An 18,666-nucleotide genomic window follows, 5' to 3' on the forward strand; every position below is an offset into this window, starting at 1 on the left:
ATGGTTTCGGACTAAGGAAAATACGCGACTAGTACCGGATTAATGTCTTTGCTATTCTTTTGGCCTAGCGGTATTTCTATGATTTTCGGTCGACAGATGGGGTGGCATTACATCCACTCCACGAACCTGGTACATCCACTACTTTTTGATCTCCCAAAACTTCTTTTTTTGTTTGACGTATCTCCAATGCTTAAGTTGTGACAGCACTGAACGCAGACATAGCTTCAATAATTGTACTTTAAAATTTTAAAATGATTCTTTCTATTTATCTTCTGTGTTTTATTTGGTTTCTTTCGAATTTAAATTGATCGAAGAACCTTGGAAGCTGTTGCGGGGCAGCTAGCTAACCGAGTTTAAGATGACCTTAAACTTTCTAACTTTAAAAATTTCTTCGAATCTCCTAGTTCTTGACAGATACGGATTCTTAAAAGGTCTCTAAAGAATATAAACTGAATCTTAATATGTCGTAATTTTTTCGCCTTTCAAAACGATATTTAGGGGTTATCGATCTGACTGGAAGGTGTTGCTGTCGAAAGTACGAAGTAGTGGGTCTACCATATTGGTGCAGTGGGTGTAATGCCACCCCGACAGATAGGATGGATAATTCAGTTGAGGCCATGAAATGTTTTCTTTTGGTTTTCGCGGGCATCATCATTCAATCACTTTACTTTTTTTCATTAATCGCATCAGCACGTCAAGGCAATAAAGTGAGAGCATCCGGTCGCGATCACTGGCACTAGAATGGAGAGCGGCAAAAGTTGCTAGACATTATCCAATACTAGACTGCAGTGTATGCAAGGCGTAGCCGCATGTAACGCTCTCCATCTCCCCAGCCCCTAGTATACATTCCAGTCCTGGGAGCTCACAAAAACAATCCACGAAATCGTAGCAATTTATTTTCAAATTGACCATTTCATGCCTTGCAAAGGAGACATTGGGGCCCTCGATCTTCCCCCAATATTGAAGCAAAAAGCTTAAGCTATTTCAAATCCTGGGGTTACCCGTATCAACCCTCTTATCTTGCAGGAATTGAATACATAGCGTCAACCCCTTGCACCTCGCCCAGGCACGTGTATCCACTCGCTCACTCCAATCGGTTCTTGCCCCGAGGGAAAATACTTTTCAACCGACAACCTTGGTGAAGCAACAGCAAATGCCTGTCTCTCTTCAATGGCAGCATGGAGACTTCACCAGTCGACACGGATCAATCCCGGGTCCCTTCGATCCTAATTTGCAATATACTACTCATTATCGCTTCCACGGTTGCTGTATGTGTTCGTCTCTATGTACGAATACGATACGTGAGCATTGGATGGGATGACTACTTTTGCGTGGTCGGATGGGTAGGAAGTCCTCCCTTTTCTATGTGCAATATTTGGGTGATTGCTCCCCATGGTATTGACAAGGGTCTCTTGATTTTAGGTAGGGACATTTGTAGAGTGTCTCATGTGCGTCCTTAGTAAGTTGCAAGGAAGAACTTGAAACCAGGGGCCCGTGTGTTGTTTTTACTTATGCTCGACCTCCTAGTGACTCGATACGGGTACGGGCATCACATCGACACAATCCATGATGAGCGCAATATAGAAATGTTTCTCAAAGTGAGCATTGATTCTGCTACTTATATCGATCCAGCAATTGACCCTAGCAATCGACTAGCTGGACTTCGTCTCAGAACTGGCATATGTCGTTGCCATTTGTGCGATCAAGGCTTCCTTTTGCCTTTTCTACCTCAAGATCTTCCCTGGCAAATTCTTTAGGATACTTTGTTGCTGTGTTTTAGCAATTATTGTGGGCGAGTCCATTGCTGGATTTTTCATTGTTATTTTCCAATGTTCGCCGGTTGCGAAAGCCTGGGATGCTTCTGGTGACTTAGAAGGCCATTGCCTAGAGTTATTGACATTTTATTATGTCTCATTTGCAGTCCGGCTGGTGACAGATGTTGCTCTCCTCACGCTTCCCGTTCCCAAACTCTTACGACTCAAGACTTCGATTGGGAAAAAAGCAGGACTGATGGTGATGTTTGGACTTGGTGGCTTGTGAGTATTCTCATTGCTCGTCGACTTATTCCTTGGCTAATGGAGTTATAGGGTGACGGTGGCCAGTATCATTCGAGGGACATATTTGAGCAACTTTTCCACGGATCATACTTGTACGTTCAAGTTGCAACAGCTATTGGAGGTCAATATGTGGCTAACAGAATATCTTAGGGTCACTCGTCCAGACCCTCAATTGGTCATCTGCAGAGCTGGGAGTGGGCGTTTTCATTTCCTGCGTGCCTTCTTTTAAAGCGCTGGTAACCTTTCAATTCCCCAATATCCGATCATTACTAGGTCTTTCTAGTAGCCAGAGCTATCCTGGGAACCGTGAAAATTATAATTTATCTGACCGACGGGGGACTCCACGAGAGGCCTCTCGATCCTGGAGACGATCACACGGGGAGATAGCACTGGGCAAGCTTGTTCCCACCAAGCGGACGAAATCTGAGGTTGGGACTACGCAGAATGCCTCGAAAGAAGACATCAGCTCGCAACCATCGGACGAGATTCGGGTGACGACAAATGTGACTGTTGACCGAACTGAAAATTCTCCCTCGGGTCCAAGCTAGCCCTCTGGAAGATGACGGGCGAGTGAATTACTGGGTGAGACAATGCTAAAAAGCGATTTTATTGAAGTGTTTCCTGTATGATACATTTAGAGAATTGGCGCAGGCCAGGAGACATTTGATAATAGCAGGAGAAGTCACTAATGGTCATTCATGAGGCATATTCTAGAATGTGAGGCTGTCAGGTACAAGGAGAAAGAGATCAAAGTGTAGAAGAATGCAATGAAAGTAATAAGCATGAAGTAAGAGGAACTTGGAGGGGAAAGAGGACTCGGATGAGACGGCAATAGTACATACGGATATAAAGTGGGTACCTGAGGTGGGTGCCTGCCTCGGATCATTGGATGGACAGAGCAAACGCAGATACTCCCCATACCCGCATCAAACAAATACAAAAAGGCATCTAGGACAGAAAAGACACCTTTGATGGCAGAAAAGAAAAACTTATATGCTCGAGCCAGGCCTCTCATGATCAGAGCAAGCTCGATGATCTCGAAGTACCAGCACGTCAGGTCTAGGGAGGGTTCATCTCTTACGGGCCCAAAGGCACCCTTTAACAAACGTAGCCTGGTTTGAACCGTTGGAGGGTGAAATCGCACGCCTCTGCAACCCAGATACCTGCCGGAGGCTAGTTTCGAACCCAAGCGAGTTTCCTGCCATTAGCCTACAGGATGGACGGGCTAGTACCGTCTCGCTACCTCTAACCAAGTGAGCCATCTTACCGGGCTAACTCTACTTTGTTCAGTTCTGACTTGTAGCCTAGTGTTTTCGTCATTTCCTCTGGTTTAAAATTTCTGGATTGGTTTTCTCGTTATCCCCTGAGGCTTTCGCATTCTCACGTGGCTCTTCCAAGGGTTTTGTGACGGTTTCCCTTTTGGGAACCAATATACTTCCTGCATATTGATGAAATCAGAAGAAGCAAAACCACGTATTACAACGCAATCAATGTAGAACAAGTCACGCGATGTATACTTTCTTAAAATAGAAACTTTCTTCTTTGGATTTTTTTAGTCGAATCAGAGCTGATCACAAGCTTGTTCAAGATCGTAATTTCAACTGCGCGCTGGGGGGGGGCAGTGAACAGAGGGCTGACTAATGACGAATCTTCTTTGTATCCGTCTCTTTCCTTCCACGTATGCACGCAACTCTTGCCAGAACGTGGACCTCCTCTCTGCTGTGTCGTGACCAGCAAGGTGGCTTTTGTTCGTGTTGGCTTCAATCCGAAGAGTTCAGCTCGCAGATCCCGGTCTACCATGTGCCTGCGCTTCGCTCGGATCAGATAGCCGAGCCGACTTGCGCACCATTGACGATAAGCGGCCCCTCCCCCGTGCTCTGTGGAACCCCAGTTCGTCCCAGTCGAAGAGCGGAGCCTTTTCAACCCCCACCAATTGTCCCGAGTCCTGGACCCTTTTTTTTGTTCCGACGGGGTTCTGGGGGATGAAAAATGGTGTATGGCGGTAAGCCAAGCACTGGATGTCACCTGTGTCGTAAACGGAAGATCAAGGTAAAGCACAATGGATGGAGTCACGCTACATTTTTCCAATGATTGTTTGGCTCGATTCCCGACGCCTCCGCCGATTGAGAGAAGAACCCTCTTGACTGACGCATTCTAGTGTGATGAAGGTCGCCCCGGATGCCGCAACTGTGGTGTTTATGGCCGGCCTTGTCCAGGATACCGGCCAGATGCGGTCTTTCGCAACGAGACCAGGAAGACTGAGCGATTGGTTAGGAAGGATGTGAGCTCATCGTCAAGTGACAGCGACAGTCAACATACCACCACGCCAAGCTCCCCCACTGACCCTGGAGTCATTGACATCCGTCGCGGAAACCGGACTCAGGAGCACTCTCTAACGACGATTCAAATCGCGGATTCCACATGGGAACACCGCGCATTATGTTATTTCTTTGACCAATATACAATCTCTGCCGAGTTTGAAGATGGTATGAGCCATCTCGAGTATGTACCCAATTTATATGCACGCGCTCTTGAACTGAACGACCGTGACTGGAAGGCATCGTCCTCTTGCCTTCGCTATGCAGTGGATGCAACCTCTCTGATGACATTTGCCAATATTTCAAATGCGCCGCAATTTGCCATGAAGGCCCGTCAGGGGTACGGGAAGGCTCTGCGCAACCTACGAGATGCTTTGGCAGAACCCTCCACGGCGGTTCAAGATGATACCTTTGCGGCAGTCGTGCTCCTCTCGCTTTATGAGGATATAAGTGGTGAGCGGAATGGGCTGTATTCCTCACATACAGCGGGGTTCGAATTCTTGATGAAAATTCGGGGCGAGGGTCAGCTGGAATCCCAAATGGGTCGTGATATGTTTAACTTCGCCTTCACACATACTGTATGTCTCTTCGCAACCCCTGTTTTTCAAAAGCAGGATACTGATTTTCTTTTTGCTCCAGTTTGTTGAAATTCTCGCCTTGGGAGATAAACCAAGATACGATATTGACTGGGTGTTGTCTTTTCTAGACAGCAATGACCCAATTGAACGACTCATGCTCGCTGCGTCCAAAATCAGCTCATTGATGTCAGCAATAAACTCGTCCTCCAAACCACCGGATCAAGCGACCGTGGAATCTTGGATTTCCCTTGGGCGTGAATGTGATTTCGAGCTCTCGCAATGGACACTGCATCTGACTGAGCGCTGGCTGCCACTGGTTGTATACTCGTCACAGGGTGATGAACTGCTGACCTACAATCGCATCTCCACTGCCGTGGTCTGGAACTACTATCGGGCAGCACGGATTATGCTCCAACAGCTTCTACTCAATGTGAATCGAAGCTTGCTCGCGATTGTGAAGAGAAAAAGCAAGCGCGGTGCCTCTCCATTGATCCAGTCCCCATTGAATGAGGACAGCCTACGCGCAACTATTCAGGAAATCACAACAGACGTCTGTCGGAGTATCCCCTTCTCTTTGGGCGATGTGGATACCCTCGGCCGATCTATCCGGACGACAGATGGCAATTGGACCATACGTGCTGCCCAAGGCAATGGATTACTTTGGCCGATGTGGTACATACTTTCCTGCGGGATGCCTACGCCGGAACAAGTATTACAGATTCGGACTGTGTTTTCTCGTGTGGGATCTAAGCTCGGGATCAAGCTGGCGCTAACCCTCGATCGTGAGGCTGAGCGAATTCGAGGGGGTTCCGGTGCTACTGGTGCACCTGAATCTGCACCAGAATCTAGAGTCGGTTCTCGGTGAGATGGCCTCGGGGATAATATACCCAATGGAGGGGGTGTTGACTATCAAGTTCATCTGATGCATGAAGATAAATATCCTATTTAGCGGGCACAGGGATTACAGATGGGTAGGAGCTGGAGCTTCCGGGATTGCATGAATTGTACATATATAACTCTCAGGCTGTAACTATTAACTCCTCACTATTTGTGCTATATGCCCAGATGTCCGGGCAACCTAAGTACTGCTTTCTTATGCACTGTAGCTGTCATGACGTCATCACTATTGTGTTGTAGATGGAGGATATCACTCCACTGCTAGTACTAACTAGTAATACTACAGGACTGGACGCTCAATTATGCGATCTGCAATCATAAATTATGTACAATACTATGCACAGTGTGCACAGATCTAGGGCCGATAAGGCATCTGGGCATCACAGGCCCCTATAGGTCAAGGTACCTTGGAGCAATCAGGAAGTGCCGGGCTAGCCGTTCGCGTCGGTCTGAACGGCACCGCCCTGAATCGGGATGCATGAGTGTGACGCCATGGCCTTCGATTCTTGCTTTCTTTCTGCTGTCAGCTTCAAGTTCAATTTACTCTTCTGTTTATTCTTCTTCACCTCTCCACTCTTCATCATGGCCCTGGTCCAACCCGAACGCAAGCTTCCCTTTGGGAAGATCGAGCCGAACTCTGCCAAGTATTTCTATAGCTGCATGTTCGGCGGCATCATCGGTAAGCTGCGACTGTAGCCCCTCCCCCCAGATCGTGCATCAGCTAATCTCTTCTTCCAACGCAGCTTGTGGTATGCGGGCCTTCACTTCCCACTTTTCAAAGGAGATAATTTATATTCTTCTTTGAAATTGACATGCTCTAACCTTCTACAGGACCGACTCACACCGCAGTCACTCCACTCGACCTGGTCAAGTGCCGTCGCCAGGTCGATCCAAAGATCTACACCTCCAACATCTCCGCATGGCGATCAATCTTCGCCAAGGAGGGCCTCCGCGGCGTCTTCTTCGGATGGTCACCCACCTTCATAGGTTACTCTTTCCAGGGCGCCGGCAAGTATGGACTTTATGAGTACTTCAAGTACCTATACGGCGACCAGCTATTCCCAGACACCAATCGCACCCTAGTCTTCCTGGGCGCCAGCGCGTCCGCCGAATTCTTCGCCGACATGGCGCTGTGCCCGATGGAAGCCATCAAGGTCCGCATGCAGACCACCCTGCCGCCCTATGCGAATAACCTCCGCGAGGGCTGGAGTCGGATTGTCGCCAAGGAGGGATTCAGTGGTCTTTACAAGGGTCTTTATCCGTTGTGGGCGCGTCAGATCCCGTACACCATGACCAAGTTTGCGACCTTTGAGGAAACGGTCAAGATCATCTATAAGACCATGGGTAAGCCCAAGGAGAGCTATAACCAGTTGACTCAAACTGGGGTGAGCTTCCTGGGTGGTTACATCGCCGGTATCTTTTGCGCTGTTGTCAGTCATCCGGCCGATGTCATGGTTAGCAAGTTGAATGCCGATCGAAAAGGTGAGCCTCCTCCCCTTCTTTCACAGTTCTTTGTTGCGCTGGCTGACCATCTATTCATTAGCTGGTGAGGGTGCCATGACGGCGGTATCGCGAATCTACGGCAATATCGGATTCTCGGGGCTCTGGAATGGTCTGCCAGTCCGTATTGTGATGCTGGGCACATTGACAGGCTTCCAGTGGTTAATGTAAGTTGAATCTGTTTGTCGTGTGGGAATTGAAGCTCGTTGTACTGACCACTTGTGATCCAGTTATGACTCGTTCAAGGTATTCTTGGGTCTCCCAACCACCGGTGGACATTAGATAGAACATTTCATAGCATAGCTCGATTCGTGAAAGGTTGATAATAGTTCGGAAATGCAATAAATGAATAAATGCGAATCTAGAGTACGAAATGCAGAATAACGGCGAGAAAGTAGTAGCTATTCACCGCCCTGGTTATCTCGGCAGCACCAAAAGACTCCCGTGAGACTCGCCGGTGCAGCTGCGCCTGCACCACGTTAGGTTCCGCCTCCTCTGTCTTCTTCTCCTCGTTCCCCCCGATACCACCCCCCCCTTCATATACCCAATCCTACTCCCTCAGCCTTCCCTCCTCCCCTCCCCTTCTCTTCCCTCACTACACAACCCGAAATTCAATCCGAACCAACACAAGCACCCGCAGATCATCCAACAACGCGATACACCCGACCCCTTTCATCCATTTTTCCCACCAGAGTCACAGCTCCAATTCAAAATGGAAGCTCGCCCCCCGACAACCGGACCATCCTTGAACCCGCCCAGCGTGGAAATAGCCTACAAGCGCAAATGCATCGCCCTAAAGAAACGTCTCGCAGAGGTCGAGGCCGAGAACGAGCTCATGCGCACCCGCAACCGTCGCGGCTGGCAATATATTCAGAAAATGCGCCTCGAGTCCTGCATGCTGCTTGAGCGTCTTGCCAAAGTGACCGGTATGACCGAAGAAGCCCAAGCCGGCGGCGCGGACCCGGAATTACGGGCCCGGGCCGTGGCCATGATGTCGAATGCTGCTTCTATGAATGGACTGGGTGGTGCGTCGGGTCGCAATGGTCCTTCGCTCGAAGATGAGACTGAGGGAAGCTCAGACGAGCAGCCCCCGACTGTAAGTTTTCCCAATCCCAAGATCCCCGGCTTTTCTCTTTATCGATCTGCTCGGCCCTAGTTTTTGTTTCCTTGCTCTGTGATATCTCATACCTGCCGTCAACCCATTCATTCTAACGAGGTTATGGTTTTTCTTTTACAGCCCGAAGACCGTCCCTTGCGCATCAAGCGCTCCCGCAAGTCCAACGTCGCCGGCGAAGGCGAAGATGACGGCCAGCCCCAAGATAATGCCGCGGAATCCGCCGACCCCGCTGCGCTGCCCCGTCTTGCTCCCGCGCCCAGTCAACAGGATCTCACCTCGTCTTTCCGCGTGCAGGCCGGCAGTGGTGCCGAGGGCGACGAGACCCCCGCTGCGGCGAGTACACACAGCCAAGATAACCGTGAAGAAGGACAGAGTGAGCAGCCGGGCGAGAGTGCAGACCAAGGAGACTCCGGGACCACGCCTATGGATATGGATGCGAAAGAGCCGAAGATTGAAGGTTGAGCTGGGAAATAAGATATATCGTATCTTCCTCCTGTCGCCTTGCTTGGGGGGGGTTTTTCCCCCGCTTCTATCATTCGAATGTTTTCTTTTTCTTTTTCTGGGCTGGTTCTGGGGTTTTTCTTATATGGACCTCTGCTCGACATTCTTCATTATGTGTTGTGCTTGGTTTGGGTTTCTTTGCTTTGGTACAGCGATGGGTTTACGGTTCCTGAGGTCTTTTTTCGATACTCGGGTGGAGTATCTAAATCTAACTGCTCCGTTTATCGGGGTCAGATGTATTCTATTCTAATAGATGGAGTTATGATTAGCGTGAAAAATGAAGGAGCGCATTCATACAATCTAACAACCTTCTCTACGCATTCAATGGCCCTGCAACATAACTAAGATCTAAGCACTAGTCGTTTGAGGACTAGTAGGGTATAATGCTTGTTCTACTCGGAGGATCCGCGTGGTAGTAGGTACCTAGGTAGTAGGGTAGTAGTACTGGTAAAACTGGACGAGTATGCATTCAGACATGTATTTATTGACAGATAGCCCTGGTCCTGTAACTCTGAATGTGCAAGCTGCGCCATAACCTCATTCCTTGAAAGTAAAGCCAAATGACTACCAAAACTCCATACCAGGGAAACGGTCAAAAGGAAGAAATGATTAATTTATTGATGAGCTCACATCTTGTCCTCATGTACAGTCAAGTCAAGATGGGGCAGGATTCGCGCGATTGTGTCGTATGCTTGGTCGGAAAGGAAGGTAGATAGATGCTGCCGTTACAAGGTCCTGTGTTTGGTCGTGTGGATGGCAAATAGATATCTGATTAATGCAGACCTGAGAGTATATCTTCTCGGGGTAGCGCATGTCCGGAGTCATTGCTGATGCTGTATCACAGCGGCAAGGTGCATTGCGTAGTGTAATGTCGTACACGTCTGTTTGCGATCCATGCACATAGGTTTCTTCGAGGATTGACCTTGACTGTCAATTGAAATGGGAGGAATCCGGTTCTCTCTCCACGTCTCTGGCTGGTATTCATTTTCGGCTTTCTGGTACGGAAGATCTGTGATTCTTGCGCAGATAAGACCTTAATCGACTCCAGCGTAGAGATCGACAACGATGTTAAGAACGGCGACGAGAATCTCAGCGCCGATGAGAACGATGACTGAAATAGAAGTTAGTTGGCTCTAGTAGACTTGTTTAATTCGTACGTACCAATCCATTCTAGGTATTCTCCGTGGCGATGTGTCAATTGATCTTTAAGCACGGCGAGAAGATCTGCAATGACATCCAGACGCTCGGTGAGTAAGCTGACTCGCTGATCCATCTCCAGATAACTTCGAACAGCTTGGTAGACAGGCTCGAGCTGGGGTTCCGCCCAGAAAAGCTCCGGGCTGTCGAGAACGGATCCTTGCAAATGAATATTGATTCGAAGGATGAAAAGCTCGCCAATTTGCATGTTGATTTGCCGACGAGTCAGGTTGACGCTACCCGTTTGCGCGATCTGAGCTGGCAGGGGAGCCGTATCGGATATAGTTTCAGAAACAAGGTCCTCGAACAGAGAGGTTTTCACCGATTGCGCAAGAGCATGCGAAATGGCCAACTTAATCATATGGTTGCGCGGGTCCCGGAGCGAGATGAAATCGTTGTATATGCGTGCCTGGTATTCGCGCGCGTAGTAGAAGTTGAAATTCTCAATCTGCGTATCATCCTGACTTAATATGGATGAGGCAAACTTGGAGATATCGGATAAGAAACGGGATTCTTGCGCAGGGCTCATTCCCCATATGACAACTGTACCGTAGTCGAACAGAAATATCTCGGGGGTATGAATGGTTGTGTCAATATCGAAGTTTTCATCCGATTGCGGTGCTGATACTGCGTGTTCTGAATTGACATCGACTGGGTGGCCTGTTTCGTCGCGAAAGTCGATCAGGTCTTCTCGTCGTGTCTTGGTGTTGTCCTCCACTTCTACCGCACTGTCCGAATATCTTCGCTCGCTTGTGCGCCGTTCATGGTGTCCATTGTTTCCTCCAACAGGGAAGAGCCGGCCTCCCTTCTGCTTTTCTTCGAATTGATAGTCGAATGGGGAATAAACGCACTCGTCGAACAGCTTGGGATTCGCCCCACGAGACTTAGCGCGGGACTTCAAGAACTTGATGACACCTTCCAGGCGGTATGAGTTGGCAGTGCAGTATGCAGTAACTCGGGGAATACGATCACGGTCGGCTTTGCCTGAGACGTGCAGCATGGCTCCGAGCGGCGGGTTCCTTGATGCGCGTGATTTGCGAATAGACATCGCGGGGAAAGTCACCATCTTCCTCTTCGGCTGTAACTGGGTCAGGGAGCAACTTGAGCTTTTGCGCTTTCTTCGTGGTACGTTGCGGGCCAATCTTAGAGCCTGCGGGCGTGTTCGGTGCAGTGAGGGGGGCGCCATAACTATTGCGACGACGAAGTTTGCTGTTCAACGCGGAGAGCATCGGCTGGCCCCCAACACGAGGGTGTCCGCCCTGTGCATTGACATTCTGGACTGGAGGCGAACCAGTCTGTAGAGGTCGGAAGGTCGGATCGGAGTGGGTGGTTCCGCCGTAGGTGCTGATTGTCGTCAACGGATTGAAGGTCACCTGCCGCGCGGCGCGAGTTGCCCGTGGCGAGGGAGGATTCTGCTGAGGCAGTAACGGCGAATCTTCTGATGTAGATGCCATTGTGAACAGGCAAACTCCGCCAGGGAGGAGGAAATGAGGGAATTGGAGAGTTGAAGCTGCGAAAAGTCGAGCTTCCAAGGTCGGAGCTGCACGTGCTCCACTTTAGTCATCGCAGTGGATCCAAACGACGTTGACGATGTGCATACTACTAAAGTTACCGCTACATTACTCGACAATATACAAAGTAAGCACAAGATATCCATATGCCAGTTCAACGTTCAGCTCACTACGACTAATTCAATTTCCTCGGTAGTTCTCATGACCGACCAGAATTATCAGTACACGTCCAAGCAGCGGAGCCACCAGAAGCTTTGTAGTCGTCTATTATACCAACAACAGCACCATAAGAGCCTGCTATGGTCAAGAACGTCCCAGTAACGATTATAAGAATGACCCAGGCGAAAGAAACCTTCCACATCGTGGTTCGACTTTTACGCCAATTGTCATGAAGCCACATGAAACCCATAGGTTGCATAGACATGAGCGTTCCACCAAAAGCACCAACAAGGGCCACAAGGCCACTCAGAATGGGAATGGCGCTTGCAATGATATATCCAAGGATTGCGTTTCCTGCAGTGCAAGAGATCCAGACTGCCCAATGGGTTGGTGTATTTTGGCTCAAGTGCCGAGAGCCGCGCATAAAGCGCAGAAAAAGATACTTTGCCGTAAACTGTAACTGAAGTTAGCCAGATCATACTAGTAATAGACATAATATTCCACAAGAGGAGTATCCTACATGAACAAACATAGCCGAGCTGACAACCAATCCCGGCAAGGCTATTCCATAGCAGATCTTTTTCATTATTACGCCGGCTGAGCCAAGAGCTGGACTTGAAACATAAGACCCACAATAATAATATACCACACAGCCAAGTGTGATATATAGGGCGATCATGAACGACTGGCAGGTCAGAACAGCTCGTGTATACATGCGAGGATCACGCATCTCAGACACGATATTGAAGAAGGCCGGGGTTCCAGCAAAAGAAAAAACAATGGTCGAGACTGCGGCGAAAGCTTCTTGAGGTGCCGGGTTTGTGAAAAGCACAAAATCTGACTTCCACGGGGCGATAGTTTCAGGTGCAGAAGCAGGGCGCTCTTGAACGCCGACAGATACTGTCAGTACTAGTACTGAAGCTAGTTATCAGCAATGTATTCATTATATATGAGTTATCGAATACCAACCTGAGGTAACTATACTAGTTATTCCAACCCAGGCAAGCCAGGAAATCCGCCCAAGGGTTCGTATACTACCAAAGCCAAATCCGATAATCGCGGCCATTGCGACGAATATAGCAGTACAAGCACCATGAGAAGATATTGCATTTAGACAGGTCGAAAGGGCTATAAATGACGCACTTGCAGTGAGTACCCAATCTTCTCCTGTCAGTGACATTATTATAATATGAACGTTAACACTTACAAATCACAAATAGCCATCCAAAAAACTCATAGCCAAACCTTCCCAAGAGGTTGCGGCCGACATCTTCGATACCATAGACATTTGGATGGCGCATTTTATAGACACCAACCATGTAGTTGGACCAGGTTATCATGGAACCAATTACCAGGACACAGATAACCCCCGTTATAAGGCCTAGGGTTTCAAAGACTGACGGGATTGCCAGGACGCCTAAACCAATTTGCGTCTTCAGCATTACCACGACTGTTCCTTTCCAACCCAGCTAAGATCGTAAGCGACTGATGTTTTAGTCATGACATTCACATACAGCACGATAGTTAGGGCCATCTTCCGTAATTTCTCCGAAAACCTCATCATGAATGGTGTGTTTCAATCTTCCCTCTAATACAGAAGGTGTGGGCTGAATATCGCCCTCGTTATTTTCCTTCTTTTGCGAGTCTTGCGGCATTATTGAGACTTGTAAAAGGGTATATGTTCGAGCAGTTGGGTCAATATGTGTTACTAGAAGCGCACAATTTCTCGAAGTGTAAACACAAAAACACCGTAGGGCATAGGGGAGGGGACGTCTATTTATGGGGCTGCAAACCAAGGCTTTATTTTAAGTTACAGCGGAGTTGAGTAGCGTCAAGTAATAATTATCAAGAAGCCGGTTATTTTTCCACAGAAACCGCACAGCTCTCTCATCTCCAAACACGATATCTTGATAGCGCAAGATTGATTCTCGCTTGGTGTCCACTCCTAGGTATCGTTTCATCTTATCATCGGAATGCCTGCCCGACTTTTCAATTTGGCATACGCTCGCCGGTGCTCAAGTCGGCGTAGCCGCAATTAGGTTTCATGCTTCTCCATTCCTAGAAATACGTGGAGTGCAGATTACTCCGTACATCATTTACGAATGTCAAACCTCGGGCTTCCAATTCGGGTATCCAGCTAATGAAGGAGACGGGGAGGGTCTTCCGCCACTTGCCCCCGTGGTGAAACGCAGCTCGAGGAATATTACTGGTGTTTTAAGCAGCACTAATCGGGCTCTTCACTATCGCGAATATTTCTTGCGATGGTAACTTGAAGGAATCGTGTCGACTGAAGCCGCATCCATACGAAGCGCATGAAAATTTCCTCGCCACTAGGGCAGCATTCTCAAAATTGCCTATCAAAAAGGTCCTGTCAGTATGAAAGTTTCTTGGTATCAAGAAATACACAGGCAGGCTCCTGCTAGCACTTGACGGACCCTTGATCGATTTACCAGTTGAGTCGTCAGTTGTGACATGCCCGCCAGTGATTTGAATCACATCCTTACTATGTTTCTCCGGTTGAGTTATATCGATTGACGCGAATCAGTTTTGGATCTAGCGGAATAACCGATATAGATCTTCAGAGCGCTTTATGGGAGAAAATTACTTATTGCCTGATGGATTTCCTCTTCCGTATGCAGTACCGTGGAATACAAGCTCTCGAAGTGTGTGCTCGCTATGCGGATGATTTTTGAGGCCAATTGCACTGGTAAAGATGATCTATTTCAATGGTTGAATAAGACTATTCCTGTCGAAGATCATAGCGTCATGGGAATTCGTCGGTCCTCTATGAAGGAGTTAAACATACCGAAAGTAAAGTGTTCCCTATATGCAGGTAAGATACCCCAATTCTTCCATCGACAATTAGCCCCGACTATTTTTGATGATCGGGACGGGTCCTGTAGCCGACTTTTCAGATATACGAATATCCTTGGACTCCAAAAGCGGCAGCCAAGCAGACAAACTATGAGGGGAAGCTACCCCGCTTTGGAGGAATCGCCGGAGAGAGTTTTGATGGTTATTGGATATAATTTACCGTCATATCGGGTCTGGTTTGCCTACTATACCCTTCTGGCTGCCTATAGCTGCGCTGGTAAAATTCACTTCGAGTTTCTCCGTTTCCTCGAAGGCCTGCTTGTCGTTGCAGCACAGAGCCGGATTTGAATGGATTTTTGAGCAGCGAATCACTGGAATCGGCGGACAATCAATCCTAGAAGGCTTCTTGTTAATGAATAGTAGCAGCATGTTACCCCTTCACGGTTCTATATCAAATATAGTACCCATTACCCTTGCTAGATTATTGCCCATTATAGCAAAAATATGAAGCTTTTGACTACTAGTATGTAATAGGGGATACAATATTACTACTGTGCAGGGCTATCTATACCAAAAATACTACTAGTAGTAGAAGCGATTTTCACCTACCTATTTCATAGCTCAAAGGCTATTTCCTCTCTCAGACAGCACTTAAACTCCTATGCTATACATGCCCTTGATCTTTTAGATATGTAGTCTTGGGAAGTGGATCCAGAGAAGTGAGTTGAGCTACTAACCTTTACCTTATGGCTACCCGTGAACAAATTAGTAATACAAGTGCATTACGCTGTATCGACTCCACATCCAATTCATACGATGCTATCTCACACATTGTTGGTCGTCGGTTTCAATGATTGACCCACTTTGATAAGTTAGGATTTCACGGCTAGTCCTTTTGGGGTTTTTAAGAGCCGCGCTTATCAGGAGGAACCCAAATAGTTGTCGAACGACCTTCAATGGGTCATTGAGTTACGAATGTTCGGTTATGTGCCCCGACAGAAGAGCATCTGGTTGATCTCTCCAGACCTCGTCTCTCGGCATCTCACACCGACAGTAGTAGCAATGATTTGTCTCGTTAATTATAAATATACTCAACCAAATGGCAGATTTCAAGATGAGCTGTATTTTCTTACGAACTCGAATGTGGTGCCAACAGAATCGACCCATCCAAGGAAGTTCATCTGAAAAACAGTGGTAACATTTCTCCCATTTACCTGGTACTAGTAATAATCACTAACGATGCTCAATAGGCCAACATGCAAATCACCGAAGTCACGGTCTTTACCTACAAAGCCAACTATAACTATGGCACCTACACCATGTCCGGTGGCCGAGTCAATGATGGAGAACCGTCTCTCGTGATTCGTATTCGCACTGATAGTGGCATCGAAGGCTGGGCAGAGAATGCCCCCTTGGGTAGCGATTACTTGCCAAGCTCTTTCACTGGAGAGCTTGCCGCTTTGAAGGAACTCTCACCGAAGATTTTGGGTCTTGATCCAAGATCGCCTGCCAGTGTTGCCGCAGTCTTGGACCGCCATATGCTTTCAGGACTCGCTGCAAAGTCAATTATCGACATGGCTTGCTGGGATATTTTGGGGAAATCTGTTGGATTGCCAACTCATGTCCTGCTTGGTGGAAATCTTGCAAAGGAAGTCCCCGCCTTCTGTGTGATTGGATTTGGTGATCCAGCTTCCGCTGTGAAGAAGGCAAAGGCTGAAGCTGCGAAAGGTGTGATTGCCATGCAGCTTAAGGTTGGAGATGATCCCTTGGAGGATGCTTGCCGTATTCGTGCTATCTACGAGGCTCTACCTAAAAATGTTAGGTTGTTTCCAGATGCCAATACTGGTTGGAATATCGAACAGGCTGTGACTTATTGTCGTGCTTTGGGACAAGACATAACTATTCCCCTGGAACAGCCGTGTCGAACTTTGGCGGATTCGGCAGAAGTAGGCCGGCGCACTGGCGTACCTATCATTGCTGATGAGTGTATATTCACTGTTGCAGATCTTGTCGCCGCTCAAAGGCAGGAATTACTGGTGTCAACATCAAACTTTCTCGCGTGGGCGGTTTTACGAAGGCCAGGATTCTCCGTGATACCGCGGTTGCCCTTGATATGATGGTCACCGTTGATGATACTTGGGGCTGTGCTTTGACAACCGCACAGAATACCCAGCTTGCTGCATCAACCCGCCCCGATCGGCTTCGTGCAGTGGATATATATACTGAATGGACCAACCCTATGATTGCGGATGTGGCTCGGATGCAGCCAAATGGATTTGTGGTTCCTGATGATCTTCCTGGCAACGGATTTGGTACCATCAACCAAGACATCCTGGGAGAGCCTTTATTCACAATTGTTGCTTAGTCGCAATCTTCTTCAAGTGAGACGAAGTGCAACCATAAACTTGAATTCAATGATATATGAAAGCCAAAAACAGAATGCAATGTCCGATTTGGTGTATCCCGACTACGTCCTTTCCTTTTCTTTTCTACAGCAACTTGAATATTCGCTATTGGCCTCCATGTGTAACAAACCAGATGGTCATTGCAGTATAGAGAGTACTATATTTTACTAGCTACTCATCAATACGTCTTTTTGCCGGTATGATATTACCATAGTGCTATTCCGAAACAAAATGCAGGTACGTACTTAGACAGTAATACAGCCCGAAATGATCATAATGGATAGAATGTACCGATGACTATAGTCGACTATCGCAAGCACGAATTATGCAAAGACTATTCACAAAGCAGGCCATCACCAGGCCATATGAAGATGGTTCGTTAGATATCTATACAAATTGGAAACTTCAGTCATTTTCACCGCCGGACAAAACCTGATGGTCCACCCGCTGTCCTCCGCAGCCCATTGACCTTGCCGGAGCTCTGGTCTCTCTTCATCCAGTTGTTCTTGACATTACGGCCGGCTTTGGAGGCCTTTGGTGCCAGCACGGGCTTGGAGCCGGACTTTGATGAGGGCGCATCCAATACTCGGATCGTAACATCTCCCACGTGCATGTCCTTCGGGGCTCTCTCGCTCTTCTCCAAAAATCTCAACTTGCTGGATTTCTTTGGTACTGCAAATGAGTCTTCGGCAGGTGGTGTGAGCGGTCGCTCTGCGGGTTCGGCATTCAGAATGTCATCGGGAAGCAGAGCGGGGAGAGCAGCGCGCCGTGCGTCTTGTGTGATCGATCCTTGGAGGGTAGTCGTGCTTTCGGACAGCAGATCATCGATGGGAGAGATCTCCTTGGTCTTCGTAGATTTGGCTTGAACTTTTCGGCGTTCGTCTAATTTCCTTCGCTTTTCTCTCTTCGCTTGTTCCTCTCTGTGGGGAAATGTTAGGCGATTTCACATGTACTATTTACCGGCAAGGCTAACATGATACTTACTGTTGCTTGATTTTTTCTTGTCGCTTGGCCTGTTCCTTGATCTTCAAAAGTTGGGCGGAGTTATCGATCGTCTCCGGTGCATCATCGTCGCTGTCGCTGTCGCTGTCGTCTTCATCGTTATTGGAGACGTTCGTGGTCGATTGAGGTAGAGGCTCCTCAGGCATGTCGGGCTCTTCACTGTCAAAGCGGCGATGACCTTTCGGCGCAGATTCTGTTGGCTTCGAGCTGACTTCGTCCTGCTTGCCATTCTTTTCGAGGGTATCGTTGGTCGCTTCAGCAGCTTCGATGCTATCCCGCTTCCTCCGCTTGGTCTGCTTTTGGTCGGGTTTCTCTGTGTTGGCGCCCTGCGCCTTTCTCTTGCCGCCCTTGGCGATACCGTTGGTAACGGGTTCCTCTGCAGATTGCTCGGGCTTGACAACCCGTTGACGAGTGGCGGTCACCATTTTCGAAGTAGTCGGGGCGCTGCTGCTAGCAGGATCTGGGGATGTCTCTTCAGAATCTGGTCGCGTGAAAAGACCCTTGGCGGCGGTGACAAATTGAGAGAACATAGAGGCCAAGATTGAAAGCCAATCCGAGGGATGTTAAATCACTGCGCAGAGAGCTGCCGAGTGATGCGCGGCACCAAAAA

At 48.2% G+C, this 18,666-nt stretch overlaps 7 protein-coding genes across 7 annotated transcripts; 5 read left to right on the top strand and 2 right to left on the bottom strand.

Moving 5' to 3' along the window:
• Nucleotides 1-1,178: 1,178 nt before the first annotated feature.
• N7533_012329 (putative integral membrane protein) lies at nucleotides 1,179-2,560 on the top strand (the record flags this gene model as incomplete). Its single annotated transcript, XM_057108979.1, has 5 exons — nucleotides 1,179-1,422; nucleotides 1,489-1,598; nucleotides 1,657-2,036; nucleotides 2,088-2,149; nucleotides 2,208-2,560. Coding segments are annotated over 5 exons (1,149 nt in total), but the record flags the coding sequence as incomplete, so codon positions are not given.
• A 1,486-nt stretch (nucleotides 2,561-4,046) lies between these two features.
• N7533_012330 (putative C6 transcription factor) lies at nucleotides 4,047-5,818 on the top strand (the record flags this gene model as incomplete). The annotated part of the gene is made up of 3 exons (XM_057108980.1): nucleotides 4,047-4,106; nucleotides 4,216-4,953; nucleotides 5,015-5,818. The coding sequence occupies 3 exons, from the start codon at nucleotides 4,047-4,049 to the stop codon at nucleotides 5,816-5,818; spliced, it is 1,602 nt and encodes a 533-aa protein (XP_056954081.1).
• Nucleotides 5,819-6,432: 614 nt separating this feature from the next.
• N7533_012331 (putative mitochondrial phosphate transporter Pic2) lies at nucleotides 6,433-7,632 on the top strand (the record flags this gene model as incomplete). Its single annotated transcript, XM_057108981.1, has 4 exons — nucleotides 6,433-6,529; nucleotides 6,682-7,332; nucleotides 7,394-7,517; nucleotides 7,581-7,632. The coding sequence occupies 4 exons, from the start codon at nucleotides 6,433-6,435 to the stop codon at nucleotides 7,630-7,632; spliced, it is 924 nt and encodes a 307-aa protein (XP_056954082.1).
• Nucleotides 7,633-8,062: 430 nt separating this feature from the next.
• N7533_012332 (uncharacterized protein) lies at nucleotides 8,063-8,929 on the top strand (the record flags this gene model as incomplete). The annotated part of the gene is made up of 2 exons (XM_057108982.1): nucleotides 8,063-8,446; nucleotides 8,588-8,929. The coding sequence occupies 2 exons, from the start codon at nucleotides 8,063-8,065 to the stop codon at nucleotides 8,927-8,929; spliced, it is 726 nt and encodes a 241-aa protein (XP_056954083.1).
• A 1,073-nt stretch (nucleotides 8,930-10,002) lies between these two features.
• N7533_012333 (YagE family protein) lies at nucleotides 10,003-11,619 on the bottom strand (the record flags this gene model as incomplete). Its single annotated transcript, XM_057108983.1, has 3 exons — nucleotides 10,003-10,079; nucleotides 10,130-11,167; nucleotides 11,229-11,619. The coding sequence occupies 3 exons, from the start codon at nucleotides 11,617-11,619 to the stop codon at nucleotides 10,003-10,005; spliced, it is 1,506 nt and encodes a 501-aa protein (XP_056954084.1).
• Nucleotides 11,620-15,905: 4,286 nt separating this feature from the next.
• Nucleotides 15,906-17,014, top strand: N7533_012334 (mandelate racemase/muconate lactonizing enzyme family protein; the record flags this gene model as incomplete). The annotated part of the gene is made up of 2 exons (XM_057108984.1): nucleotides 15,906-16,633; nucleotides 16,654-17,014. The coding sequence occupies 2 exons, from the start codon at nucleotides 15,906-15,908 to the stop codon at nucleotides 17,012-17,014; spliced, it is 1,089 nt and encodes a 362-aa protein (XP_056954085.1).
• A 455-nt stretch (nucleotides 17,015-17,469) lies between these two features.
• On the bottom strand, nucleotides 17,470-18,586 carry N7533_012335 (uncharacterized protein; the record flags this gene model as incomplete). The annotated part of the gene is made up of 2 exons (XM_057108985.1): nucleotides 17,470-17,974; nucleotides 18,039-18,586. 2 exons carry the CDS (start codon nucleotides 18,584-18,586, stop codon nucleotides 17,470-17,472), a joined length of 1,053 nt encoding a protein of 350 aa, XP_056954086.1.
• Nucleotides 18,587-18,666: the final 80 nt, after the last annotated feature.

The sequence above is a fragment of the Penicillium manginii genome, assembly GCF_028828005.1.
Source record: "Penicillium manginii strain IBT 31320 chromosome Unknown utg000009l:1.0-3297300.0:1.0-3298630.0, whole genome shotgun sequence".
In the NCBI taxonomy this organism is placed as follows: Eukaryota; Fungi; Ascomycota; class Eurotiomycetes; order Eurotiales; family Aspergillaceae; genus Penicillium; species Penicillium manginii.